We start from the raw sequence: 24468 nt of genomic DNA on the forward strand, positions 1-24468 counted from the left end.
CAAGTAAAAAAAAAATTGCATGTTCACAAAGTGTTTGGCAACAGCTCAGGGTTTTTGTGGTGTTTAAACTATAGGGTAAATCTGAAGGGGACTCCTCGTGAGAAAGTGCAAGCACAAAAGCACTCTTTTGATATTGAATCCAGTTGCCTAAATTCTCCTGAGACACTCCATCATACACTTCAGAAAGCATTTAATACTCTGAGGTATATATATATTTTTTTATTTGCCTTTTTCTGTTTAACATGTTCAATAAATTGACTAAAAAAAAAAATCAACAAAAAAATAACTAAAAAGCTCAACACTCAAATCTGGTTTAAACACACTTGCAAGCTAAAAAAAAAAAGTCATAAATAATCTATAACACCAGCAGATATGATGATTGCAAATGTATTGTTAGTGAAGAAGAAGTTAAAAGGAAAATGGAGGCTCTGTTTTAAAACTCCATAAGCTGCAACATATGTGCAGAACAGTCAATACACTATAAACAAATAAAGCCATATGGAGCCAGGCCCATAGGAATCACAGAATGCCAGTGGTTGAAATCTTTTCCAGATTTGCTTTCTGTAAGGTCCTAGGAGGAATGCACTTGCTGTCTGTTTTGGTTTCCTGCTCTGTGACCATAACAAGCTACTCTGTGACACTTTAGACCAAACAGTGTCACAAAGGAAGACAGATTTCCTTATCTCTGTCTTCTTTTGTCGCGTGTCTACTAGTCTTGCATTGCCAGACCTTCCTCCAGAGCACTGCGAGGAGGGTCTGGCTAGTCCACATAACATTCCTGGATAGGAGAAAAATGTGCTCTGGTTTATTGGCATTTCTTTAATTACAATAGTTTTGGGCGACGCTAAGAGCCCGGACGCAGTGCCTCTGCAAAACAGCCTCGGGAAGGTGGAACATGGCGGATGGTGAAACATGTGCACGTAGGGAGGAGAGCTCCATAATTACAACAGCTGCCGAGTGCATGATGAGAATTTTACTAAAAAAAAAAAGAATATAATTTGATTGTTGGTTCTAGCTCAGAGGAGGTTTCCCGAATCAACCAGAGTTTAGAATGCCAACAGAAAGAAAGCGGAAGGTGAAGGACATCCGGCCGAAAATGAGGGACATCCGGCGGAACCGGAAATATCCAGTAAATGAAACGTCCACTGACAGAGTAAATGAGTTCTGGCTGTCATTGCACACAAGGATTTATTATTACCTTCAAGGTAAAATGACATGGAAGGCGAGAATAAATATAGTATACTACAGGTAAAAAAGAAAGAAAAGAGGGAAACAAGGAACAATATATGAAGCAGGGGTGTCACAATACCAAAAATCTAGTAGTCGGCAGGAAGACAAAATTGCCAGGGTTTGTCCTGCCGCCCTTCATTGAGGGTAAAAGGTCTATTCTTTGCCTTACTGCCATTTGTCAGGAAGTTGTGATTCACGAGGACTCAAGTAGCAGAAATGTTTAACTAGCTAACAGTGTAATGAATGTTTTACTGGGGTGACATGGCTGCTGCTGTCCAGCTGTGGCTGCTGTAATGGGCACATTCTCTTCGGGTTTTCAGCAAAGCTCATCTCGAGTCACAGTGAGGGGCCAATTGCCCATCTCAGTGCCCTGCTGTTTGAGCTGAACGTTTGATAGGGGTCTTGTCTGGCAAGAAGGGAGGAGGGTAACAGGGAGGAAATGGGGTGATGGGAGGGGGGGGTATGGGGCCAAAACAGGAACAGGGGGACTATGAGCAGTGGGACTGGTATCAAATTACAAGAGCATTTCTCAAACATGTAAGATGTAGCTGTGGTCCAGTTTACTCCTCTCGTTGTTGCTATTTTTTTCTTTGTCTAGGAGGGTGGGACTTTTTGTTTTTTACAACAAGTCATTTAGCATACCTTCGCCAGTGGTTCCAGATGTGTAATTTACAGAGAGCATGACAACAGCTAGCAAAAAAGCTAATAAAAGTAAAGCAAAGATCCCCAAATTGCAGGGGGTTGGTGCTTTCAGGACTCTGTGGAAGTGTGAAAGGTTTAAGCGGACCCTGTGGTGTCTTCACTACTGGCGTGGCTGTTGTTGATTGATGGCCTCGCTGAGTGGTGGGGGCTTCGGGTCACTGAAACGGATTAATGCCATTAGCATAACAGTGGATCACACTTTTGTTTGGAGTATGATATGCTGCTCCACGGTCTATCTCCATAAGCCTATTAAGGACCAGAGTGTCACCCTATTGCCAGCGATCACCTTTCATTGTGTAGTGGATTACTGCACCCATCCAGACAGGGTTCACAGATCAGGCAGACATTGTAACCCAGTGCGAGCAAAGGATGAACCAATGGTGCGTTCTTTTTGTCTCGTAATCGCGACTAGTAGCTTGAGTGTGACGTCACATCCATGTCGAAAAACGAATAACGCGGGTTGTTGCGTTCTTTTTGTCACACAATACTACGAGTCGGAGAAAAGATGGATTTTTGTAACATTTTTAGTAACATTTAGGATTCTATTCACCCAGTTATTGACATATTACACAAATATATTTCACAGTTTGATACATTACAATTACGTTTTGATTAACGTTAGGCTACTGCTCTGCTTTCTGCTCAAGACTCGGCTTAAAGCCATTGTTGTCATATAGCAACCGAGCGTCTCTAGCCAATTTCAGCTGCACAAGCTACAAAATAACTAATTAGTCGGTATTTAACTCCTAATAAGACTGTAGCGACATGCCTATAGGTATCAGTATACAGCACTATGTGTACCACTTCTTCATTTGGTTACAACAAAGACAAAAGTGCTTAAAATTGTAGAAAATCACAATGTTTACTACGTGTGATGCACGACGTAGCCATCTTTGAAAGTGAACTCGGGGTCCTCTGAGTTCAGACGACTTGACGAGTCGTATATATACGACCTCGGTGGCGTTCTTTTTGCAACTTCCGGTTCGTAACTCCGGAAAACAACTCGTAAATCGACTTCGGTGGACAAAAAGAAAGCACCATAATGATCACCGAAACATAACCTACCTATTCATGGGGGATTCAAGCACTGGAACTGCGTATTTAATGTGTGTGTGTGTGTGTGTATATATATATAGAAGTATAAACATTGATTGGTATTTGAAGAATGCTGTACATACTGTATTTTTATATATATTTTTTTAAATACACAACATCCCAAAAAGACCCCATTCTCCTCTGTCTGCCTTGCTTCTTCGAGAGGGGTGGAGGCACAGAGGAAGGGTTAAAGTAACCAGTGGAAGAAGGGGTGTAGGGCTGGGCCGGAGTAAGGAGGGTGGGGGTGGTATATAAAAACTGGCAGAACACAAGAGGTGCTTTATCCACCCTGTCCTGCTCTGGGTAAGAGGAAACTCTTAACTGCTCTGGCTCAACCAGCTTCACACTTTTCTCCGATTCTTTACGCTCACACGTGTTGGACGTGTGCACGCTCAGGACCAGAATGGCAGCATCATCTGCACGGAGAACAAACGGGCCCTGCAAAATGCTGGCTTTTGGGCTGCTTCTCATATCCTCACTCTTAAATGGTAAGTAGTTAAAAATGCCTAATGCAAAGAGGGTCAAGTTCTCAGAGATCTTATGGCCATCCACAGGAAGAGAGGGAGGTCCAGGAGGTGTGGGGTTAGGGTGGAGGAGTGTTTGTTTGAATGATCTTTTGAGTTGAATCCTAGTTTTAACCCTACAACCCTTTTACTCTCTAGAATGCTAACTATCTCCATACTGAAAACAAATCTAAAACGTGAAACTTTATATGTTTGGAAAGGGTTTGATACAAGATGTTTTTTTTCTCCAAGATGCAGACAGAAAACATTATGTTGGCAAACAAAGGGATCATTTTAAAGAACCAAGTTTTTAATTATGTGGAGGCACAGGGACGTTTTAAATGATTTAAAGTGACGATCTTTATTCGGAATTTACAATATGCTGCTGTGTTAACTCATGAGTTTCCTTCTTGCCTTTTGCTATTCAGTTTGAAATGTTTGTGAATCTTCCTCTGGTGCTATGTTTGCGATTTCACTAACCTGATTCCCACGATCTTCAAGGACATGTGTGTAGAATGTGTCTATTTATATTTTTAGCTTTGTAATGTGAGGCCAGCGTGCGTGAGAGGAGGGTCCATGGTGTGGAGCTTGGTTGTTAATGTGGTTGTGCCGATATGTACGAGCTTTAGGGATTAGGGAGGACTGATAATGTTAAATGTGTAAGGACCACATGTGGCTCACATGAGCTCTAAATACATTAAGAACCAATTTAAGAGTTGTTTATTTAGAATGGAACAACTTAATCTATTGTATGTAATTTAACAATCAACATCTGCACATAATCTTATCATTGTTAACCAATCAATAGGGTGTGGCCAATTCAGATTCACGCTGGGTTTCTGAAATCACCACATTTTGCACAATGCAGTCCGTTTTAACTTTTAAAGAAATGTAGTCACGTATAATTAATGTTTTTCCCAAACTTTTAAAAATAATTGTCCCCCCAATCCAAGCCAATTTTAAAGTCCACTAGTCCAAGCCAAGTACAATTTAAAAAAAGAGACAATAAACCGTTTGTTTTCCAAAAATAAAAGAGATAGATCATGTGGTGCAGGAGTGAACCTTTTTAGATGGTAGATGTGTTTCATCCTTTAATAGTGGCCGTGCAAAGTTCAAATCAAAATAAACACAAAGCCAGACCAAGACGTCAAAAAGATGGAGCCGAGAATGAACTAAAAAGGTATACCATCAGCTGCAGGGCTCTCTGTTGTGGCTGGAAATGAACCACACACTGAATTGCTTAATTTAAACCTTCTGTCCTGTTCATGGGATATATTAGAATGAGATCATCAGCAATAAGAGGCCGCTGCATCTGCTTTGGAAACTGTAACATAATGTCAACCTTTAAATTCTAGACCAGAAGCAGCAAAAATTTTACTCTGCTTTTGAGGGAAAGAAAAAAATGATTATCTCTTGACGTGCACTGCAACGTTTATCTTCCCTGAAAAATCACAAGGGGATAACACAAAGCAATGGAGCAGATTCCAGATGTATTAAAGCTGGGAAACAGAGCAAAGACAGAGAAGACCAGTTAAGTTAACTATATTTCAACTACAAGATAAACCACTTGTTTCCTGACTCGGACAACACACCCTCCCTCTTGCAGAATTGTCTTGTCAACCCAGGAGATGGCAGCAGGGCAGTTATGTAAGCAGAGGAAAGATGGCTTACTGTACAACTTTAAGGTGATGAGGTCAGAGCGGTAGCGTAAAAGTTACTCAGACAACCTGGTGGGGGGGGGGGTCATGGTAGTAGAATCAGAAACACGGTGGGGAAACCCCTGTTGACAATGTTTAGCATACTTCTTTTGGAAAAGGAGTAAGATTGTTCGATGAAGCAGTGCACAGGGACTGAAAGATGCTTAGATTAACTTTGTTGTCGAGGACGTGCCTGGAATGTCTCGTCTGTGGAAGAGAACTGCACAACAATTCCTGGAATATACTTTAAGGTCTGTCTGCGGTGTGAAGTGGTTTTTAAGAAGCTCCCCAGTTAAGCAACAAACACTGTCCGATCTCACTGCCAACCGCAGAGCATGTTATTATGTAAATCATGGTTTGTGCAGTAGCCACTGAAGTAACCGATTCACCAAATAATCACAGGAACAATGTCAACAACAAGAGCATTCATTCCTCTCATGAAGAAAGTAGCACAGAGGGAGCCAAGTCAAATCCCAGTGTCAAGTGAGCCAGCGGTGGCAAGTACCTCTGGGCACACACACCCACACTCATACACAAGATCCTTATTCACTTGGGCTAGTATTTTTCATCCGTTCGTAAGAGGAGAAAGGCTGCTTTCCACTCAGCTCTTAACGGCTTTGTCTTTGAACTTGTTCCACTTCCAGCGTTTTACTTTTAGACTATTTACACTGTGTCTATTCAAATACAATAAGGGTTGACATGGTAAAACCAAACATGCTGCCTTTTCCAACAACTAGAAGGTTCCCTGATATATAAATTAGATATGTGAAAGGGAAGTCAAAGCGTCAGCGTATCAGATGGCAACGTGTACTGTACAAACTCAAAATGAAAGCAACTGATGTTTCAAAAGCAGAGTACAAATCCTCGCACATTGACAAAGGGCACTCTAGTTCAGCGTCTTAATGGCCTATTATGGTTGTTTTTCACTACCACCCCTGGATGTGTGTGCAAGTAATTACTCTGGTGGATTTTTTTTTTTAAAGATATAGTATATCTTGTTTTTTTCTGGACAAACTCATTGTTGAGCCCCTGAGCTATTGATGCCCAGATCTGCCTCGCTCTGCAACAGGATCCTCTTAACAGTCTACCTGCATACACTCAAACCAGACAGGCTCATTCAAGGTAATGAACAAGGCAGTGAATTGGTGGGCAATTGTGAGAGAGAGTGTGTGTGTGTTGGGAGGAGGGGGTGGTGATGATGATATAATGCTCACGATTGAAAGCAGATGTCATGTTCCTGATTGTGGTCCCTAGAAACAGGCATCTTGCTTTCGATAAGGGAGTGAAGTGACCTCAGGGTTGGGTTGGGTGAATGCTGCAGCTGGGCAGCATTGGGTGAAGTAAGTGCTGCTTCCACAGGCCTGATTGAAACCATTAGATCCAGTTGCTTTTCTGCCAAAGAGAGAAGAATGGGCTGGGTTCTGCTATTAATCGCTGTGACAGGAACGACAGGGGAGGGGGTGCAGTGTGTGTGTGTGTGTGTGTGTGTGTGTGTGTGTGGGGGGGGGTTTCAAGATAGCGGGGTCAGCAGTCTGTTGTTTCAAAGAGGGTAGAGTTGCAGAGCATGTTTAACCCTCAGGGACTAAGCTCCGGTGTCACATTCCTCAGCACACTCCTCACTCAAATTCAGATTGTTTAAGATATGCTTTAAATCACGACAACATTCTGAATGAATGACAAATTCATTAAGTATCTAAAAAGTCAAAACAGGGGTAACCACTTACGGGGCCAAAAAAAAAAGATGAGAAAAAAAAATACTGTAGCACCTTTATTTTCACATAATAATAATAATAATAATAATAATAATAATAATAATAATAATAAAATTATAATTGCTCCATATAAAATGCTGATTAACTTCTGGAGCTACATTTGACAGAAAAAGAAACCAACTATAATATTCTTTTCTGCTCTTGAGTAGATTCTGATAACCCTGAAAAAATAACATAGTTCAAATCATAGTATAATTATGGGATGCCAGAAAAGGTATTTAAGGGTGATTACATTAATTGTTTTGTCTCAATCTTCAGTTCTACTTTAAAAATCCATGTTGGGTTGAGTGCAGGAGGGGTGGGGTGGAAGGGGTGTAGGCTCTTGGATCAAATTTCTATCCAATGGATGCCAGTGATGACAGAGAACCTCTAAAGAGGTACTTTGACATTACATTAAAATTTTGAGGCAGGTCCAGAAGCAGCAAAGGAAGACAAATTACACTTGATGACATGCAGTTTAATCAGGCGTTTTTGCAATTTTTGTTCAGTATTATATTGCTCAGAAATGCTGAAATAATTGTATATAATGTTTTAAGCTGACAATCACGTTTACAGAGAACACCTATACTTAGATTACCATCTTTCTTGAATACTATTCTAAAAACATAATAGTTTTTCAAATTGGTGATGGTAATCAACCACCATGGAAGTCCCAGAGTGGGGGCGTTAAAGGCCTTTTTATGCCTTGCGTAGGCTCTGCGCAGAGCTTCCGCCGTAGCCTACGTAAGTGGCCTGGTGTTTATACTTGTGCGCTGGTGTGTGTGTCGAGCCGATATGTGTGTCTGTGGGAGTGTGTGGTAGAGGGAGAAGTGAGAGAGTGACGGCGATTAGCTTTGGCGCGAGTACCGACTCTAGAGTTATAGTGAGAGAAACAAAGTGTCTCCCATGTGTTTTCTGACCACGGTGAGACATCTGTAGCAGGAAAAGTTAACCTTCTCCTTGATTTCATGTTGTTTATGGAGAAGGACAACCAGGAAATGAGTAAGGGGAAATAAGTAGGGGGAAATGCAACGCTACCAAGCCACGGGTACGCTGTCGATTATACGCACAACCATATAGCGGCCTTAAGGGACTTGCATGCTGGGCTGCCCGTGCTGCCCCTTCCCACCGAACTAACTCAATCAACACTGTACAAGGCATCCATAATCCGTCTTGGCTGGACAGACTTGCCATGTGGTAACTATTGTATGCTGCAAGTGGCAGCAAGGGTACTAGTAGAACCTCATTAATTGGGACTTTGACACGGTGGTCCACTAACGTGTGCAGACCATTATCACCTCACCATGCCCCTTTACACAGCACAGGATGTTCCCCAACAGATTGTTTTGGGGGTTTGTCCCTCATGAACATATACAGTTGCTCAGAACTTCTCTGGAAGCCAGGCTGGGCCGGAAGCCAAAGACATGGAAGGGACTACCCATATAAAACATCCCACAACTGGTTCATGTTTTATATATAAGACACATGATAGAGGGTGCACAGTGAAAGATGTACAGTAGTTGCAGATGAAGGGGGGCATTGGTTGCATTTAGAAGAGGGTGTGCAAAGTTGCACAACTTCTTAAATTTAAAATTATGGAACTTGACATGAAAATCTTTCTGTCCATTAGAGAAAGTAGAACAAATCTTGTCAGTGAAATACAGAGTTTCCATGCTCAAAGTCAATATGAGAGGCACAAGAGGCATAAATGCAAAGTTATGCAAAAAGACCTTCATTTGAAACTTGTGTTATGCCATTACATATCCACGAAGCAAGCTTAAGAGACTGAATGCAGGGAGAGCTTTCTATGGCGACGGTAGAGAAAGTAGCTATTACTATACGTCTCTTGGCATGTTGCTTTACATTACAGCATATGGTGTGAGAGGTGTGAGGGCTGAAGCCGACATATCACCTCGATAGATGCCTGGGATTAGCGGTGCGTGAGAAGGCGAGCAGGCAGGGAGAGTTGGGAGGGAGGAGGCCGTCGAGCTGCAGGCTTGTCTTCTTCCAAAGCCTGCCACATTCCTCCATCCAGAGTCCCAAGAGATGCGGGGGAGGGTGGAGCATTTCAAGACCGCAGCCGTCACTCAAAGCAATCTGGTGGGAAAAATGTTCAAGAGAGGAGTGAAGTCAGGGCCCAGGCTGTACACCATATGGAGTCAGGGCTGATTAGGTTTGTCATGTTTATGCAATGATAGCGAGACACACGACTGATGACGGATATCTTGGCCGCTTTTTTAACTTTACACAAAAAGAAGGAATAAAGTCTGTGTGGGTATTAGTGATGATGCGAGGCTCGGGGGTTGTGAGCGTCTCTGATGTACAATATGCATTAGTGGAATGGTTCAATAAAATTAATGAGTAATAACTGTTAGCTGTGGCTCCTACACCACTGTATCAATTACAGCACAAAAAGGTGCAGGCTACAAATTAACAAGAAAGTTCCTTTTGTCTTCATACACTGTAATTAAATAATAACTCATGGTTGTTGTGTAACAAGCCTTGAAAAAAAAGTGTTTGCCTGAAATGAATAACAGCCAAATTTGAAGCTTTTAGATCTACAATGAAAACAAAACAATAAAAGGCCTTAGTCAGATCCTGTTTCTGTAAATGTTGGTCATAAGTGGCAATTACATGCAGAGGTATCATTCCATGTGGGCTCTGGTCTGTCAAAGGGAAGTTTGTTTGTGTGTGTGTAATGAGTGATGACTGGTCAGAGAGCTGGACAGAGTTTACTGGCAGTCTTGCAAAAAAACAGGGCACGTGTCATTGTGGCTGAATCTAAACGAGCATGTTTTGCTTTAATAAATGTAGCAGCCAAGCTATACAATTGTGCTCGAGGAGCCATGAAATCATTAGCACAAGACTAGTAAAACACAGTTGCTTTTTACAGTATGGATTTAAAATCATCCTTAATCCTTCAAACTCCACTGTGCTGTGTGAACACGGAAATGCAATCAAATATACTTTTTTTCATTGTGGTTCTCTCCGTTTTAAAAAGGAAATACAAATTAATTTCTAGTCACTTACCACAATATCCTTTAAAAGTGTGCTACAAATAACCTGATGACAAAAGTGATCACAGAGCTGAAACAACACATTTCAGCCTTTGCACTCTCACACTCCTGTGTGTCACATTTGTGTGAAAAAAACTCTGATATATGCCCAACCATCTTACCTATTTTTAACCTCATCCTTTCCGGTAAAATAAACAGACAGACCACACAGAGACGTGGGAGGGATGGCAGCTGTAGGCTACAGGCTGCAGACTGGAGGTCTAATAGACAGACTTAACAAGATTAGGGAGTCCTTGACCTGTTGCTGGTCCACACCCACACTAATGCTACGAATGGTAAACTGGAGATGGGAAGGATAGTGAGATGAGGCAACATTCTGGCTCCAGATCTAAAAGAGAGCCTTCTTGCCCTTTATTGTAGGTATGACATGGGTAAAAAAAAAAAAAAAAAAAAAAAAAAAAAAAAAAGGAAAGTGCAAAATTGCCTAGAGGTCAGTGACTCTGATGTGTTTTCTCATTTATCTGCACCAGTTACAAAGTGTAGACTTATTCCCCCCGTTTACACACAGTATGACAGACTGCTGCAATGGACAGTTGGCTAAGCATGCCCAAAGACCTCCTTGGAGATTACTGCCCACACCGTATTTACTCTGTACTTGTGGCACCTGTCTGTCACAATGATTTATCTAAGGAAGTCAGTGGACATGTGTCACAGTGCCACCACTGTGTGAATATACAGTATGTGCCTCGTGTGAAAATCTCAAGTAGTGACTAGAGATCACCATGAGGAGACAATAGGGTTTAACAGAGGTGAAAAACAATAGTGTACAATAAGGCAGGCAAAAGTAGGCAAACAAACTGAATGCAGTTTCTTTTGTTATGCTGTAAAATGTTTGCTTACATAAATTGTATTACTAAACACAAGAGTCAAGCAGCCAGCGAATATTAATCTTAATGTAAACAAAGGCATGAGTGGCAAGTAAGAACAGGGGGCAGAATACGTGAATTACAAACACCTGAAATCAATCACAAACTCAATCTTGCAATAGTGAGAAGTAATGAGATCTGCAGTGGTAAGGCATTATGGGAATGTTTTGATAGTGAGGTAATGCTGTTGTTAGACAGAGAGCGGGAAATCTGGGTAAAAGGAATTCATGCTGGATATTCTGGTTTGACTCTTGGATTGTACCCTTGCAATTTGACTTTAGCAAATCAGAGCAATAAAGGCCTCAGCTCATTAGCTCAGTGAATGCAGGGTGTGGTAGCGTATTTACCTAATTTGCACAGAGAATAAAAACGTGTCCTGAAAAGTTATCCAGGTTATTACAGCTTTGCAGGTGAAGTAATTTACAGCTGAAAGAACCTGAATAGAAATATCCTATCAAGACTTTGATTTAGTGTTCAATTCAATTTATCAAGGACTCTCCCCCCCAAAGTCATACGGATCTCTGAAAGCGGAAAATGGTAGAACGGCAGAACCATTACACAATTCAAAAATTTGGAAAAAGTGATGTTTTCAATGGCATCATTAACTGGCACCTTCCAGGAGCACATTTTAATATGAGCATTCAACTGTTTAACAGCGTAGATGGAAACTCATTCCACTCACAATAATATATTTCAGCAACTTATTTTGTATATCCCATTCGTGCCAAACCTAAAGTGAGTCACTGTGACCACAGGATCTTTTGAAAAACCTGGGAGTGAGAAAGATTGAATTTCAAAGTAATTGACTTCATTCAAACGCGCTCCATGGATCTGAGCACATCAGTTATCTACTGCAATAAGATCTTTTACCTAATCTTCCATCACTGTAGAGGCCTCTACTGACACAAAGAAATCTCACTGCGAGCACACCAAAGAGCTCTCACACTGCATGAGCTCATGCATTACGATGATAATTGACGTTACGAGAGCACACTGATGAAAACTACCGACCGTCCTCACATTACAACTTTATCAAATCAGTGCATCAGAACCACAATGTGTTGATGTGGAATTGCTGGACTAAAGTAGCTGGAAATACAAAATGGAAAACTTTGCTCTAAAAACAGCAGCAAGCGAACACTCCTATCCTTTAGAATTTATTTTTCTGCTGAATCTGTTACGCAGCTGTGATAACTGTCCACTTTAGTACATGTGAGCGTTGGTGTGTGCAAGTGACAAACATCACATTATAAGATATCTGGATACCAGGGCTGTAGTACTTGAGTCCTTGAAATGATTTAGAAAAATCTCTTATTTCAGGTATCTGGTATGTCACAGATTTAATGATAGTCACAGATTTAACGGTATGCCACTGCATCTACATGACAATATCAATGACAATGTTCGTGTTTTTTAAACAAAGTCACACCAAGCCTTATTTTGATTTAACAGCAGGAGTCACGGCACAGCAAGAGGAAGTTGTCGCTGCACAGGCGCCACCTGTGATTGCAGAGGAACACATACGAGGAGACATGATTCCAAAGGCAACTGCAGCTCCTAGTAAGAAACACTCCCTAGCACTAACATTCATTTCTAGAAATATTTTGTAGGTTGACTCTATAGATTGACTCATCACCAGCACACCAAAAACAAGCACCCGTTCTGCTTTTCAGAATCAACTGTATAATAACCTCTGATCTACCATGTGTCTGAAAGCCTGTGTGTACTGTTTTAATATCGGACAAATTGGTTTTACAGAACCAGATTATCCACAAATCTTGGTTTTCCCTACTATTGGAGCTCTTGAACAGACTGAACAGACTACAGCAGCAGCAGTAACACCAACAGCTACAGAAGAGGCAGGAGACGACAATCACAGTGGCCCAGAGGAGACAACAGATAAGAAAGCTGAGTTCACAGTTGAGGTCCATACTGATATTGCCAAAATTGTGGAACCAGAGACCCCAGCACCTATGCCTGCCAGAGGCGACGGACCCAACATTCCCCGGGTATGATAAAGAAGTCTGATCACTCAGTCTGTCATAAAGTAGAAATGAGGTTTCTGGTTTGTAATATGCAGTCTGGCTGTATCTGTAAGGATAGTATATCTGCGAGTTATTATAAAGAGCTCAGAATAACAATCAGTGTTATATAATTTATATTAAATCAATAGTATTTATTACTTGTCTTACTTTTGCATGTTGGGACACCTTGTTTTATGCATCAAATTTTCAAATGACAGTGAGGTGCGACGCTACTTGCAAATGGTTCTTCTCCATGTAGAGAAGGAAGAGTGGTAGTTTTTGCATAAGAAAATAAGGATATATTTGTTCATACTTCTCTCTGCAGGCCATGTTTGGTCTTGTTTACAAATGTTGTTATTCCAGCTAACATTGCGTACAAATTTGTAGTATATGAATGATTTATCTCAGTCCCATTGCCAGTGGGACTATGATTTTCTTTAGTTTTCTGAGATGCTTCTGTATTTCCTCTTGGATTGCTATAAATAGTATCAAAACATTTAAAAAAGCAGGCCAGAGGCATTCAGTTTTAAGTGTCCATCATAATATGTGATGTAATATGTTAAAGGCCACAAACAAATAATTCTGTACAATTTGGACAATGACATACAGCAGTCATGAGCGGAATAGTAAGTCATGGGATAATAAAAGGAGTTTTGGTTTCTCTCTGCAGCCAGTGCCACAGGATGATGTTGTATGTGTCAGCAAGGAGGCGGTCCAGGACAAAAACGCAGTCATTCTAAAACTCAAGGCCTCCTCCAACTGTGTAAGTTCAGAAAACACCTTCTGTCTGTTTATGTATCTACTAACATGTGCTATTGAATAAAAGTATGTTTGTGTGGCAGAGCAAAAAGAAAAAGTTTTTGCTTTTACATTGCAGTAATATTGATAATACAGAGAGGGTAGCAAACTATTTTACAGGGGCCACATGAACCTGCAGGGGTGCCAAAGAATTCATGCATATTTACACACAAACCAACAAACTGCACTAGAAAAGGAAAATCATCTGTCGCTTGGTTTTGATGCCATTCCCAGTTGGCTACCAGCTTGCTAAACATAAGTTCAGCAGGAAATCCTTCCTTATTTAAGAGGCAGTGACTGTTATATCTCCAAAGCCAATACAAAAGTGTCTATCCTCCTAACACTGACTTCTTATGCGGAGAGGAAGCCCATGAGATTTCTGTTGCATGTAAGCCAGGGCATGGATTGAGCCGTGAGGGCAGAGGGGGAGGGCCACAGTGGGTGGGCTCACCGCTGCTGTAGACTGTGTGATGTAGAGGCCTGAAGCAGCAGCGTGGGTGTGTTTGTGTTTAGAAAAATACATTTTTCAGAGTGTGAGGAGGATAACAGCTTTAAGCTCTATATGAACCACAGCACCCATGTAGTCTGAAACCACTAGATGTGATTTCAGCTAGCTATGGCTCTCACATAGCCCAACATGCATTATTTAGCATTTATATAATGCATTAACGGCTGTTAGCATCAAAATATACAATAGCCCCTCTATTTTCCTTACTTACTCAAACAGAGACATCAACCATACTCCGACAATCCAGCCATTGATATAGTAATTATTCTTTTGTTTTGCCTTAGTACTTTGGCTCTAACCACCCCCCATATTTAGCCTTTCAGACTAAACTGAGATCTAAAGTGAACTCTAACTCTTTTAATATCCTTATCACTGATGCTCGGTAGATGCGTGGATTTAGTGCCCTCCTATTCTTGGGCATGCAAACCCAGTGGCAGTTTGTAATACTTCCAGTCAGGATGCTTTCTATTGCTCCTCTGTTAAAAGTTAAGAACTTGGCACAGTAATTTTGCCATTTTAAGTTTCCTTAGGAAATACAGCCGTTTCTGAGCTTTCTTTACACAGAGATCAATTAAAGAGCTTCTTAAGACAAAGATTTCCCGATGGATGTCACTGTGTCCTGCCCATAGCTAGGCATTTAGCCATCTGTGCACTCCTGAAGTGGGATCAAGGGCTACCAAAGTGTGGCACATTCTGATGTGTGGATCAAATTACATCAGGGTGCACAGGGTTGTGATAGCCCTTATTGGAATAAAGACAAAGAAACAGGGTGAGAGATTAGAGGTGGAGTGGAAGATTTAAGGCAATAAAATGTTTCTATTCTAATTATCTTTTATTTTTGTCTCCTTGCAGAAAGACAGCAAAGTGAAGATTGAAAGTGTTCTGCAGGAGCTGTGTGGTGAAGACTGTAAGCTAGATATCTACCAAGAGGACAACTCCAACCATGTCCTTGTATCTGGAAAGTATGTTGAAGGTCAGTAACGTTCTTGTGGTAATTAATATGATTTTTTTTTTTTAAATGACAAAGCACATTGTTACACCTCATATAGATGGTATTCTGAGTTTTAAGCATCAGATGAGCAGCAATTATGAGGCTGCTTTGGAAGTTTTCTAAGTAGCAACATTGAGCTCTCTCTAAAGCTTGATTTATACTTCTGTGTAAAATCTAGACCGTTGCTATGTGCATAGGTACGTGGAGACACAAACCTACGCCAGACCTTATGCCGTAGCCTGACGTGCACCTCTCGTGGCGAGGTACGTCGCTCGGCCATGGTTTGGTAGCGTTGCATTTCCCCCGACTCATTTCCTGGTTCTCCTTCTCCATAAACAACATGAAATCAACGAGAGGGTTAACTTTTCCTGCTACAGATTTCCAACCATGGTCAGAAAGCACAGGGTACATAGTATTTTACTCACTATGACTCTAGAGTCGCTACACGCTCCAAAGCTAATCGCCGTCACTCTATCACTTTATCCCTCGTTCTTTCACCCACTCCCGACACACACAAATGCCGGCTCGACGCACACACCAGCGCACAAGTATAAACGTTAGGCCACTTACGAAAGCTCTGTTTGGAGCCTACGCAGAACCTTAAATCAAGCTCAAACCTACATTAATATGGGCTCCATTGCTCCAAACTTTAAACACTCCAATTTACTTTACTGGCAGTTATGATGGATTATCTTTTATATTACTATAGGATAGCGTTTTGTTAAGTACCATCTCTACTTCCACTTCTCTGTGAATAAAAATGTAACAGGAAAAACACAAACAAAATCTTTTATTTGCAGATGATGTTGCAGACATGGCTAACAAGTTCAACAATGACAACATCAAAGATAAGGTACTGTACCACATCTATTGTAGAAAAACTCTACACATTTATCTTGTCCTTCTAATAGTATATTATTATGTTAGTATTATAGCAGTGGTATGTCATACATACATATATATATATACATATATATATATATATATAATATATATATATATATATATATATATATACACATACACACACACATACATATATATATATATATACACACACACATACATATATATATATACACATACATATACATACATATATATATACACATACATACATATATATACACACATACATACATATATATATACACATTCATACATGTTTATATATATACATATATATACACATACCTACACATATACATATATATATATATACACACACATACATATACATACACACATACAGTATATATATATATATATATATATATATACACATACATATACATACACACATACAGTATATATATATATATATATATATATATATATACATACATACAGTACAGGCCAATAGTTTGGACACACCTTCTCATTCAATGCGTTTCTTTATTTTCATGACTATTTACATTGTAGATTCTCACTAAAGGCATCAAAAATTATGTACTTAACAAAAAAGTGTGAAATAACTGAAAACATGTCTTATATTTTAGATTCTTCCAAGTAGCCACCCTTTGCTTTTTTATTAATAAGGGAATAAATTGCACTAATTAACCCTGACAAGGCACACCTGTGAAGTGAAAACCATTTCAGGTGACTACCTCATGAAGCTCATTGAGAGAACACCAAGGGTTTGCAGAGTTATCAAAAAAAGCAAAGGGTGGCTACTTTGAGGAATCTAAAATATAAGACAGTTCAGTTATTTCACACTTTTTTGTTAAGTACATAATTCCATGTGTTCATTCATTCACACACACACACACACACACACACACACACACACACACACACACACTGCATATGTATACATATGCAGTACATACCACTGCTATAATACTGTGAATTTCTTCCAAATCCATTATGCTTTATATCTTTTCTATGCATGGACCAAGCTGGTACTCGATATCACATGTCCAGTCAACATCACCATGCACCATGAAGGGCCTGTAAAATACACATCCAGCAGTACAAGGTTACAGCCACTGGACTCAGCCACCATAAATTTGCTGGTTGACTCCTAATCAAACTAAACGGGGGGAATACACAAAGGAGAAGAAAAACACTGCCTGAGTATGGAGATTTTTCTAAAGGCTTTAAAGCTGCCAGGCGTCAATTTGTGTGACAAACAAAAAGCCCACAAACAATCCACTTGTCAGCTGCAAAAACATCATTTCTACTACCTAGGGAGCACTCTCTGGGTGTGCCTGTCACACCCCTCTGTCTCTTTGCATTCAACATACACTACATTTCCCTCCAGCACATACTGAATAATCCTATAAGTAATCTACCAACGTGTCAGCCAAACAGTCACTCTTTATTATGCCGTCTACAGCCTGCTCGCTGCCATATTTTATTTTTTGACACTGCCTTAAAGCCTGAGGAAATAATGCCAATTCTGTAGTTACAGCTCCATAAACAAAGTCTGTGGGTGAGGTTGTGCTTTTTCCTACTTTTAGTCATGATAGACAAGACCACAGTAACCTGATAATGAAGATCTCCCCCTGCCAGTATAACGATTGCACACTATGTACACCCGCAACATCTGCAACGTATCCATGCATGTCAGATTTTGTACAGAGTGTTAGTTGATTTGTTTTGCTAGAGGCACTATAATTTTGACTTGGGGGAGACACACAACGTGAACACTTGACTCATGTTATTTTGTTCTCATTCCTGTTATCAGACTGATGTGGAGGAGGCTGTTCCTCATTGGGGGAAGAACTCTAAGTTGGTGCTGGTTTCTTTGCTACTGACTGGCCTGTTGCTGGCTGCACTGCTGGTAGCTGGTTATTACCTCAAGACCCACCGCAAGAACTCCAAAGGAGTCAGACTGGTGAGTAGAAGAGAGGAGGTGTGTCACACGGTTAATGCCTGCTTCTTCAATCATCTTGTTTAGGTTGCATTTAAACGAAGACCCTGGCTACCTTTTAAAGAAATCCCACCCAGGCCAACATCTTCTTTCTACCCTGTATTGCCTCCCTTCAGTAACTTGACTCCGCCAGATGGATTGCTTCGCATTTGCTCGGCATATCCATCCGGAAACTTTCTGTTGGAGAACTTTTGGGAAGGGGTGAAAATACTGGTTAGCTGATTGGATAAACCATCTGTCTATCACCTATGTTGGTAATAGACGGGCCAAATCAACCAATCAGATCAACGAAGCGTTTGAAAATACAACCCCAAGCCCATGCTGCTGCAGGCAAAGCATAACTCGTTAGCTCAGCAAGCAAGCAACATGTCGGTAAAGGATATTTGCCGTTTGTGTAACGAGAATTTAGTAATAAAAGGCCCCCTTTCAGGTTCCCGGTCCATATTCCAAAAGAAGGATCCAAGAGAAAAAAGCATTAGCGAGCAGCTAACAGAATTAGGGCTACCGCGGTCTGAAAATACTGGTTAGCTGATTGGATAAACCATTTGTCTATCACCACCTAAACCCGCCTCAAACCCAACGCTGATTGGCCTGGTCGTTTGGCGAACAGCTCCAAATTTTCTCTATCTCAAGATGCCAGACTGATCTGCGAGTGGAAAACTGCCTATCCCTTCAGTGCAAGTAAAGAAAAGCATCATGCGCTGTAATGAAGCCTTTATTGACCTAAGATAAGATAATTTGGCTCCACAAGATCCAGTTCACTGAGGAAATTGTACACGGTGAAAAGAAAAAAAAATGTACATGGATTTGAGGTCACATGTATGGTTATCCTCGGGTCAATTCCTTACTCAAGCTTTCTGAGCTTTCTGTTTTTTCTACTTCAATCCCCTGCCAGGGGGCTACAGATGGTTTTAGTTTTTTGCCCCCCCTTTCTCTCAAGCTCATGGAATCACTTCTTAAAGCATTTACATATGGGGGCACACCCATATAATGGTTTGGATGATAGTTTTGATTGCTAAATTGCCTTTGTTTGGTGTCTTATTCAGTGAATAAGTGTCTGTCACAGGCATGAAATATTACCCTTAGGCTTCTTGCCGACAGACCAAACTTAAACAAAGTCACTTACAAAAGGGGTCATATGTTCATCTGTTGTTAACCTCCCAACAGTAAAACAATTACCAAACACCCTTCTGAGTGCACACACACACAAACACAGCTGAAACCCATAAACCTCATTAACAATGAATGCATTTGTTTATTTTTGCACAACGGCCACAAAAAACAAATCCAATTTCAACCTCACACTTCCTTGCTTGTTTGTGTGTCATATTTGAACAGTAAAATTAAACTTGAAGAACAAAAGAGAATGGAGAGCTTCTTGGAACTAGTGTTAGTGGACAAAAAATGGCGCTCTTTGGTAGGGGGCATGAACAAATCCAGCCTTTAATACATCTGGCGCATTATCAATAGAATAAGATTTAAAAAACAACATTCACGCGTTTCGGCATCAAATTTGTTTTTTAATCTTATTCTATTGAGAATGCGCCAGATGTATTTGAAGACATTTCAAAATAATTTTTCTTAAAGACAAGTGCCTTGGGTTCTTTCTTGATGTCTAGTAAAAATGTAACTTGTTGGTGGTACATGTGCATCTTAAACCTGTTTTAGCTCTGATGTTAGTGTTTTTTCCCCTTAGGCCGAATCTTTCCAGGTGGATGAAGAGAACCAGGCCAATACCCTGGTGTCTGTGGCTCCCCTACCCCAAGAGCCTCTGGACAAGCCGACCATCAATGGTGAGTCTCCACCAGAAAATGGGACCAACCCTGCCCCCACCACTAACGGACACTCTGCCACCCAGACCCCAGTGGCCGACACGGAGATGTGAATCAGGACACCTCGGACCTCCTTTCCTAACCATCACCCACTGGGACACACTACCCACAAGCCCCTCTGCTGCCTCAGAGACTGTCAACACACAGACATATTCAACAAGAATCCGCCAAATACATTCACCTCCACTCTTCCTCGACTGCACCTCTCGGGACGCTGATGACGACAACAACGGTGGAGCTCATGACAACGATGACGATAAGGACAATGCCTGTAATGTGAAAAAGTTTGGGATCTTTGCTGGTGTCAAGAGGAGCGTACACACACTGTGTTTGGGACTCAGACTGCTCAGCAGGGCACTGACTGAGATTTGTTAGCTGCCCTGACTTTAGTCTGGTTGTAACAATCATTGCACAATCCCCAAACAATGCCAAATATGTGCTGTTGACTTCCGACGAAGAAGCAGCAAATGCTCTATTATTTCAATCCACAATTGTGATGCAACGAAGCCAACCAAACCAGGCAGTTGAAATGAGACCAGTTGACTGATGGTCACTGCTTGTTGTTTTTTTAAAACTTTGATTCAGGAAATGTTTTTTGCCAAAAAATAATCTTTAAACTTTTTTTTTTTTTTTTTTTACTTTAACTTGGGTTTTCTCACAGATTGCCAAACTGTAATGAAAAAAACTGCCATCTTTGCAAAAGAATTGCTTGCCACTATTGTTAACCAACTGACATAGTATTAGCAACGATAGCATAGCAATCATGGGCTTTGGTTTGTACTAAGGAATGAAATAAATCTACCAAGCTATTCATACCATGGAAATGTCAGCTGGAAACTGAGTATTTGACTTAATGCTTTAGAATGATACGCATAATTAACAACTTAACCTACTGACAACTACTGACCATTGGTCAAAGTTAAACTGGGATAGGTTGCAAAATTCATTTCAATTTTTGTGATAGCATGGTGATTTTAATGATGTAATTAATGTACATTAATTCATGTTTTTCTTGTTTTTTTAAACAAATGCAAACTTTTACTACTCTCACTATTGTCTTTGGAAATGGTAAAAAGCAGCAGCATTTTTAAATTCAGAGAAAAAGGAAAAACACAAAAAAAACACCAAACGGACTGGGAGTTTCTAGGTGCCGAGCTGGTAAACAAAACCACTGCCATTAAAAAAGCATTTCCAAGACTGGCTTCTTGCGTTGTTGATATAAAACTTATATTTTTTTTACATCAGTGGTACACATGTTTAGCTTCTCTTTTAAACAACTGTCTGATTTCATAATGTGCTGCATGTGTAAATAAGCCTGCTTTTTCTGTTAGTAGTACCTGTGCCTGACTCATAAACTGTGATTGATGACAATATCTCTGTGGGTTGTCTTCAGCTTACTTCTGTTACTTGATTTATGAACAGAAACATTTAAAATGCATTCATCAAAAATCCTCCACACCAGGTCCAGTAAAATACTTTCATGTTAAAAAAATGCATAGCTGTACTCAGGAATATATCTAAACAGTCTATCCAAGATCCTTGGTATGGTAAAGTTAACCCAGCTACTTAATTACTTAGTAAATATATACATGTGAAGTACTGTATACTCATTATCCTAAAGAACCAGTGAAACTAAATATGGCTGTGGCTGTTTTAAACTGTTCACTCCACCAAAACCAGTGAACACAACCTGTCATGCAAAGCAGTAGGCTCTTGATCGTCGAACATTAAGCCCCGGAGAACTAAAGCCTGAAGTTTGAATGTTCATCATGAAAAATCAAATCTGGTATTCAAAACATACCATTACCGTGCTACAGTGAAGTCAGTGGACTAATGGATTGCCCAGAGTTGCATATGTACAGAGGGAGGAGACACTCCTGACAAACACACACAATCTAAAGAGCTCAAGAACATTACAAGTAGTTAGTGTTATTAGTACAACATTATTTTAGAGCTTGTGCCAAATTTTACTTATGTTGTCTGAGACATTATTGGAATTGCACTGATCCGCCATGAAAATTCAGTCACACAACACATCGTCACAAGGTCTCCTTTCCTTCTGGGTGCAGATACTCTGGAGAGGGAGAATAGTATGTGTCTGAAAAGCCTGGCTCTGTATGTATGTATGTGTGTGTGTGTGTGTGTGTGTGTGTGTGTGTGTGTGTGTGTGTGTGTGTGTGGCTGATGGAGCAACAGCAAATTAACCACTGCTGTCATTCTAGCTGATGTGACCTTTTTCAACCCTTGTTGTTGCACTCTTGACGGCCTATACATGCCTGCTGTAACGGTTCACTTACCAAGCACACCGGGCTGGAGGCTTCCACTGTCTGTACAGCTGCTGTAAAGCTGAGCGGGTGCAAAGGTCAGCGTGGTGTTTGCTGATAGCAGTTCGGCAATGACTCTGAACAAGGCTGTATCCCTCCGTCGCTGAAGATCTACAACAACAAATATAGCAACATGTCAGTGCTTTTACAACAACATCAAATCTCTCATTTGTCACACAATAAGGGCTAGGGTTTATGTTTTACTATACTTCTTGTTAGAGCTGCTCGATTACGGAAAGAAATCTCACTGACTTTTGAAAAGATGTTGCAATTATTGAACTTAGAAAACAGTGAAATAGTTAAACAATTAACAGTGAAATTACCTTGAACTGTGAAATTTCCCTTAATCCTTTTCCCATTGAACTTAATGAATGGCCCTTCAGAACACAAGGCAAATAACAGTTTACTAGCAAAATGTTATGTTAAAAAATAATCGTTATTGTTGATTTCTCTGTTTTTGTGATCATTAGGAGCCAAAATCGTAACCGCGATTAGAATTTGATTACATGCACATTACTACTACTACTACTACTACTACTTCTTGTACAATTATTTCTCCATTCATTTGGCATACTAATATTGCTTAAGAGAACTTCATCATGTGGACAGGAGGAGCCAACAATCATAGCACAAATCCTGATTAATACCTGAACTACAACTCCAAACATGTCAGATATGAAAATGATCAGGTGCATCTTCCATATAATCCCAAACCTTCCAAAATAAGACAAACAGCCTAATATAAATTATAAGCAGTGGTGAAATCCTTTACTTAAGTAAAAGTGTCAATACCACCGTGTACAAATAAGACCTCCAGTCTAAAAGTAAAAGTATTTGCAGCAAAATGCACTTAGGTGTTAAAAGTAAAAGTACTCATTATCCCTTTCAGATTGATAAATCATCATACAGTATAGGCTAGCCTATATAATTGGATTAATATTACAGATTTATATAAGCATTTCAGTCAGAATGGAGCTACCACTAGTATAGTACTAGTGGGGAGTTTAACCTAAAAAAACCTGACCTAATAACCTTATACACATTTTATACATTGATAATATATAAACCTGAATCTGCAAACCTACCAACTACAGATGCCAAATAATGTAGTGGGATAAACAGTAAAAAAACAAAATCCTGAGTACAAAGTCCAACTTTTTAGAGTTTGTTTTAGTATAAAGTAGCGACTAATGGAAATATTCACAAAATATAGGCCTATGCAAAGGGCGAATACAAGTACAAATACTTCCTACTGCAGCACATATTGTGCACTGATGCAAGAGAGAAATATATTAAGTCGCTAACACTTTGACTGCATGGAAAAACAACCTGTGATGAATGTGGATCCATATGTGCTATAATGTGTTTCCAGCAAAGCACAACCAATAGTAAATACTGTGTCTCCACCATAGACTGTATATTAATATTACACAGTCTATGGTCTCCACCATAGACTGTATAATAGATGGTCTCCACCTACTGGGAGTCCTTCGTTATTGCAGCAATTAGGTTGTTCAGGAAACATGTTCCTGATTATAGAGAGGCTTTGTTTACTACATTACCTTAAAATTGAACTCGAGTACCAGTATGTCTCATGTTTAGGTTCGCAGTGCGCAAAAACACTGTTGCTCGGCTACTAATGTTACTTAAAGAGACTTCAGCTTGTTGTTTAAAAAAAAAAAAACACTAAGTAGGCTATGTGCTTATTGCATTTCAACCAAACCAAATACAAAAGCTACCGTTACTTTCAGAGCCGTGTTTTAAAACTTGTCAGGCCCACACTTCCCCAGGCACCACTGGTTAAACACACGTGTACTTACTTGAAAGGTTGTGATAGTTTGTGTGTCAAAGGCATAGACTGTTATGGTCAAAGGGCGAGCACAAATTCCACGTGACAGGTGAGGTATTTGATTTAGATATAGAGGTATCGGGTGATGTGATAACATCCCGCCAAAACATGATTGGCGTAACCATAGAAGGTATATAAACGGGCGTAACCTGCCAATTACCGTAAAGGACAGTAAAGTGGAGCACAGAGTCACGTCACTTACCGTAAATTACACTGTGAAGCAGGGAGGCAGCATTATCTATGGCTTTTTACTGGCTTTTTTTTTGCCTATACCAAAAAAGAAATTTGAATATGGAGTCAAAAGTAAATAGAGAAACAAAAATAGCACATGTAATAGGCTACCTAA

General features: G+C 40.2%; 1 protein-coding gene and 1 long non-coding RNA gene across 4 annotated transcripts; one reads left to right on the top strand and one right to left on the bottom strand.

The window, feature by feature from the left end:
- Positions 1–821: 821 nt before the first annotated feature.
- Positions 822–24234, bottom strand: LOC114554819 (uncharacterized). Of its 3 annotated transcripts, none has more exons than XR_003692471.1 (4): positions 24094–24234; positions 22247–22384; positions 8891–9075; positions 822–2090 (listed from the first exon to the last, which is right to left on the bottom strand). It is a non-coding gene; the product is annotated as an uncharacterized LOC114554819 (long non-coding RNA). The 3 variants fall into 3 exon arrangements; XR_003692472.1 differs by lacking the exon at positions 822–2090 and adding an exon at positions 22597–22650 and having other exon boundaries at positions 8695–9075; XR_003692470.1 differs by lacking the exon at positions 822–2090 and having other exon boundaries at positions 8695–9075.
- si:ch211-286o17.1 (hematopoietic progenitor cell antigen CD34) lies at positions 3292–21282 on the top strand. Its single transcript, XM_028576867.1, has 8 exons — positions 3292–3515; positions 12374–12481; positions 12680–12930; positions 13616–13708; positions 15104–15224; positions 16043–16095; positions 17932–18081; positions 19814–21282. The coding sequence occupies exons 1-8, from the start codon at positions 3431–3433 to the stop codon at positions 20000–20002; spliced, it is 1050 nt and encodes a 349-aa protein (XP_028432668.1). The 5' UTR covers positions 3292–3430; the 3' UTR covers positions 20003–21282.
- Positions 24235–24468: the final 234 nt, after the last annotated feature.

The sequence above is a fragment of the Perca flavescens genome, chromosome 4 (assembly GCF_004354835.1).
Source record: "Perca flavescens isolate YP-PL-M2 chromosome 4, PFLA_1.0, whole genome shotgun sequence".
Lineage (NCBI taxonomy): Eukaryota > Metazoa > Chordata > Actinopteri > Perciformes > Percidae > Perca > Perca flavescens.

Excerpts from the sequence above, each read along its gene's own strand:
- si:ch211-286o17.1 (XM_028576867.1), top strand. The coding sequence starts at position 3,431 with ATGGCAGCATCATCTGCACGGAGAACAAACGGGCCCTGCAAAATGCTG. Across the intron at positions 3,516-12,373 it reads CATATCCTCACTCTTAAATG|CAGGAGTCACGGCACAGCAA; the intron begins GTAAGTAGTTAA and ends TTGATTTAACAG. Across the intron at positions 15,225-16,042 it reads ATCTGGAAAGTATGTTGAAG|ATGATGTTGCAGACATGGCT; the intron begins GTCAGTAACGTT and ends TTTTATTTGCAG.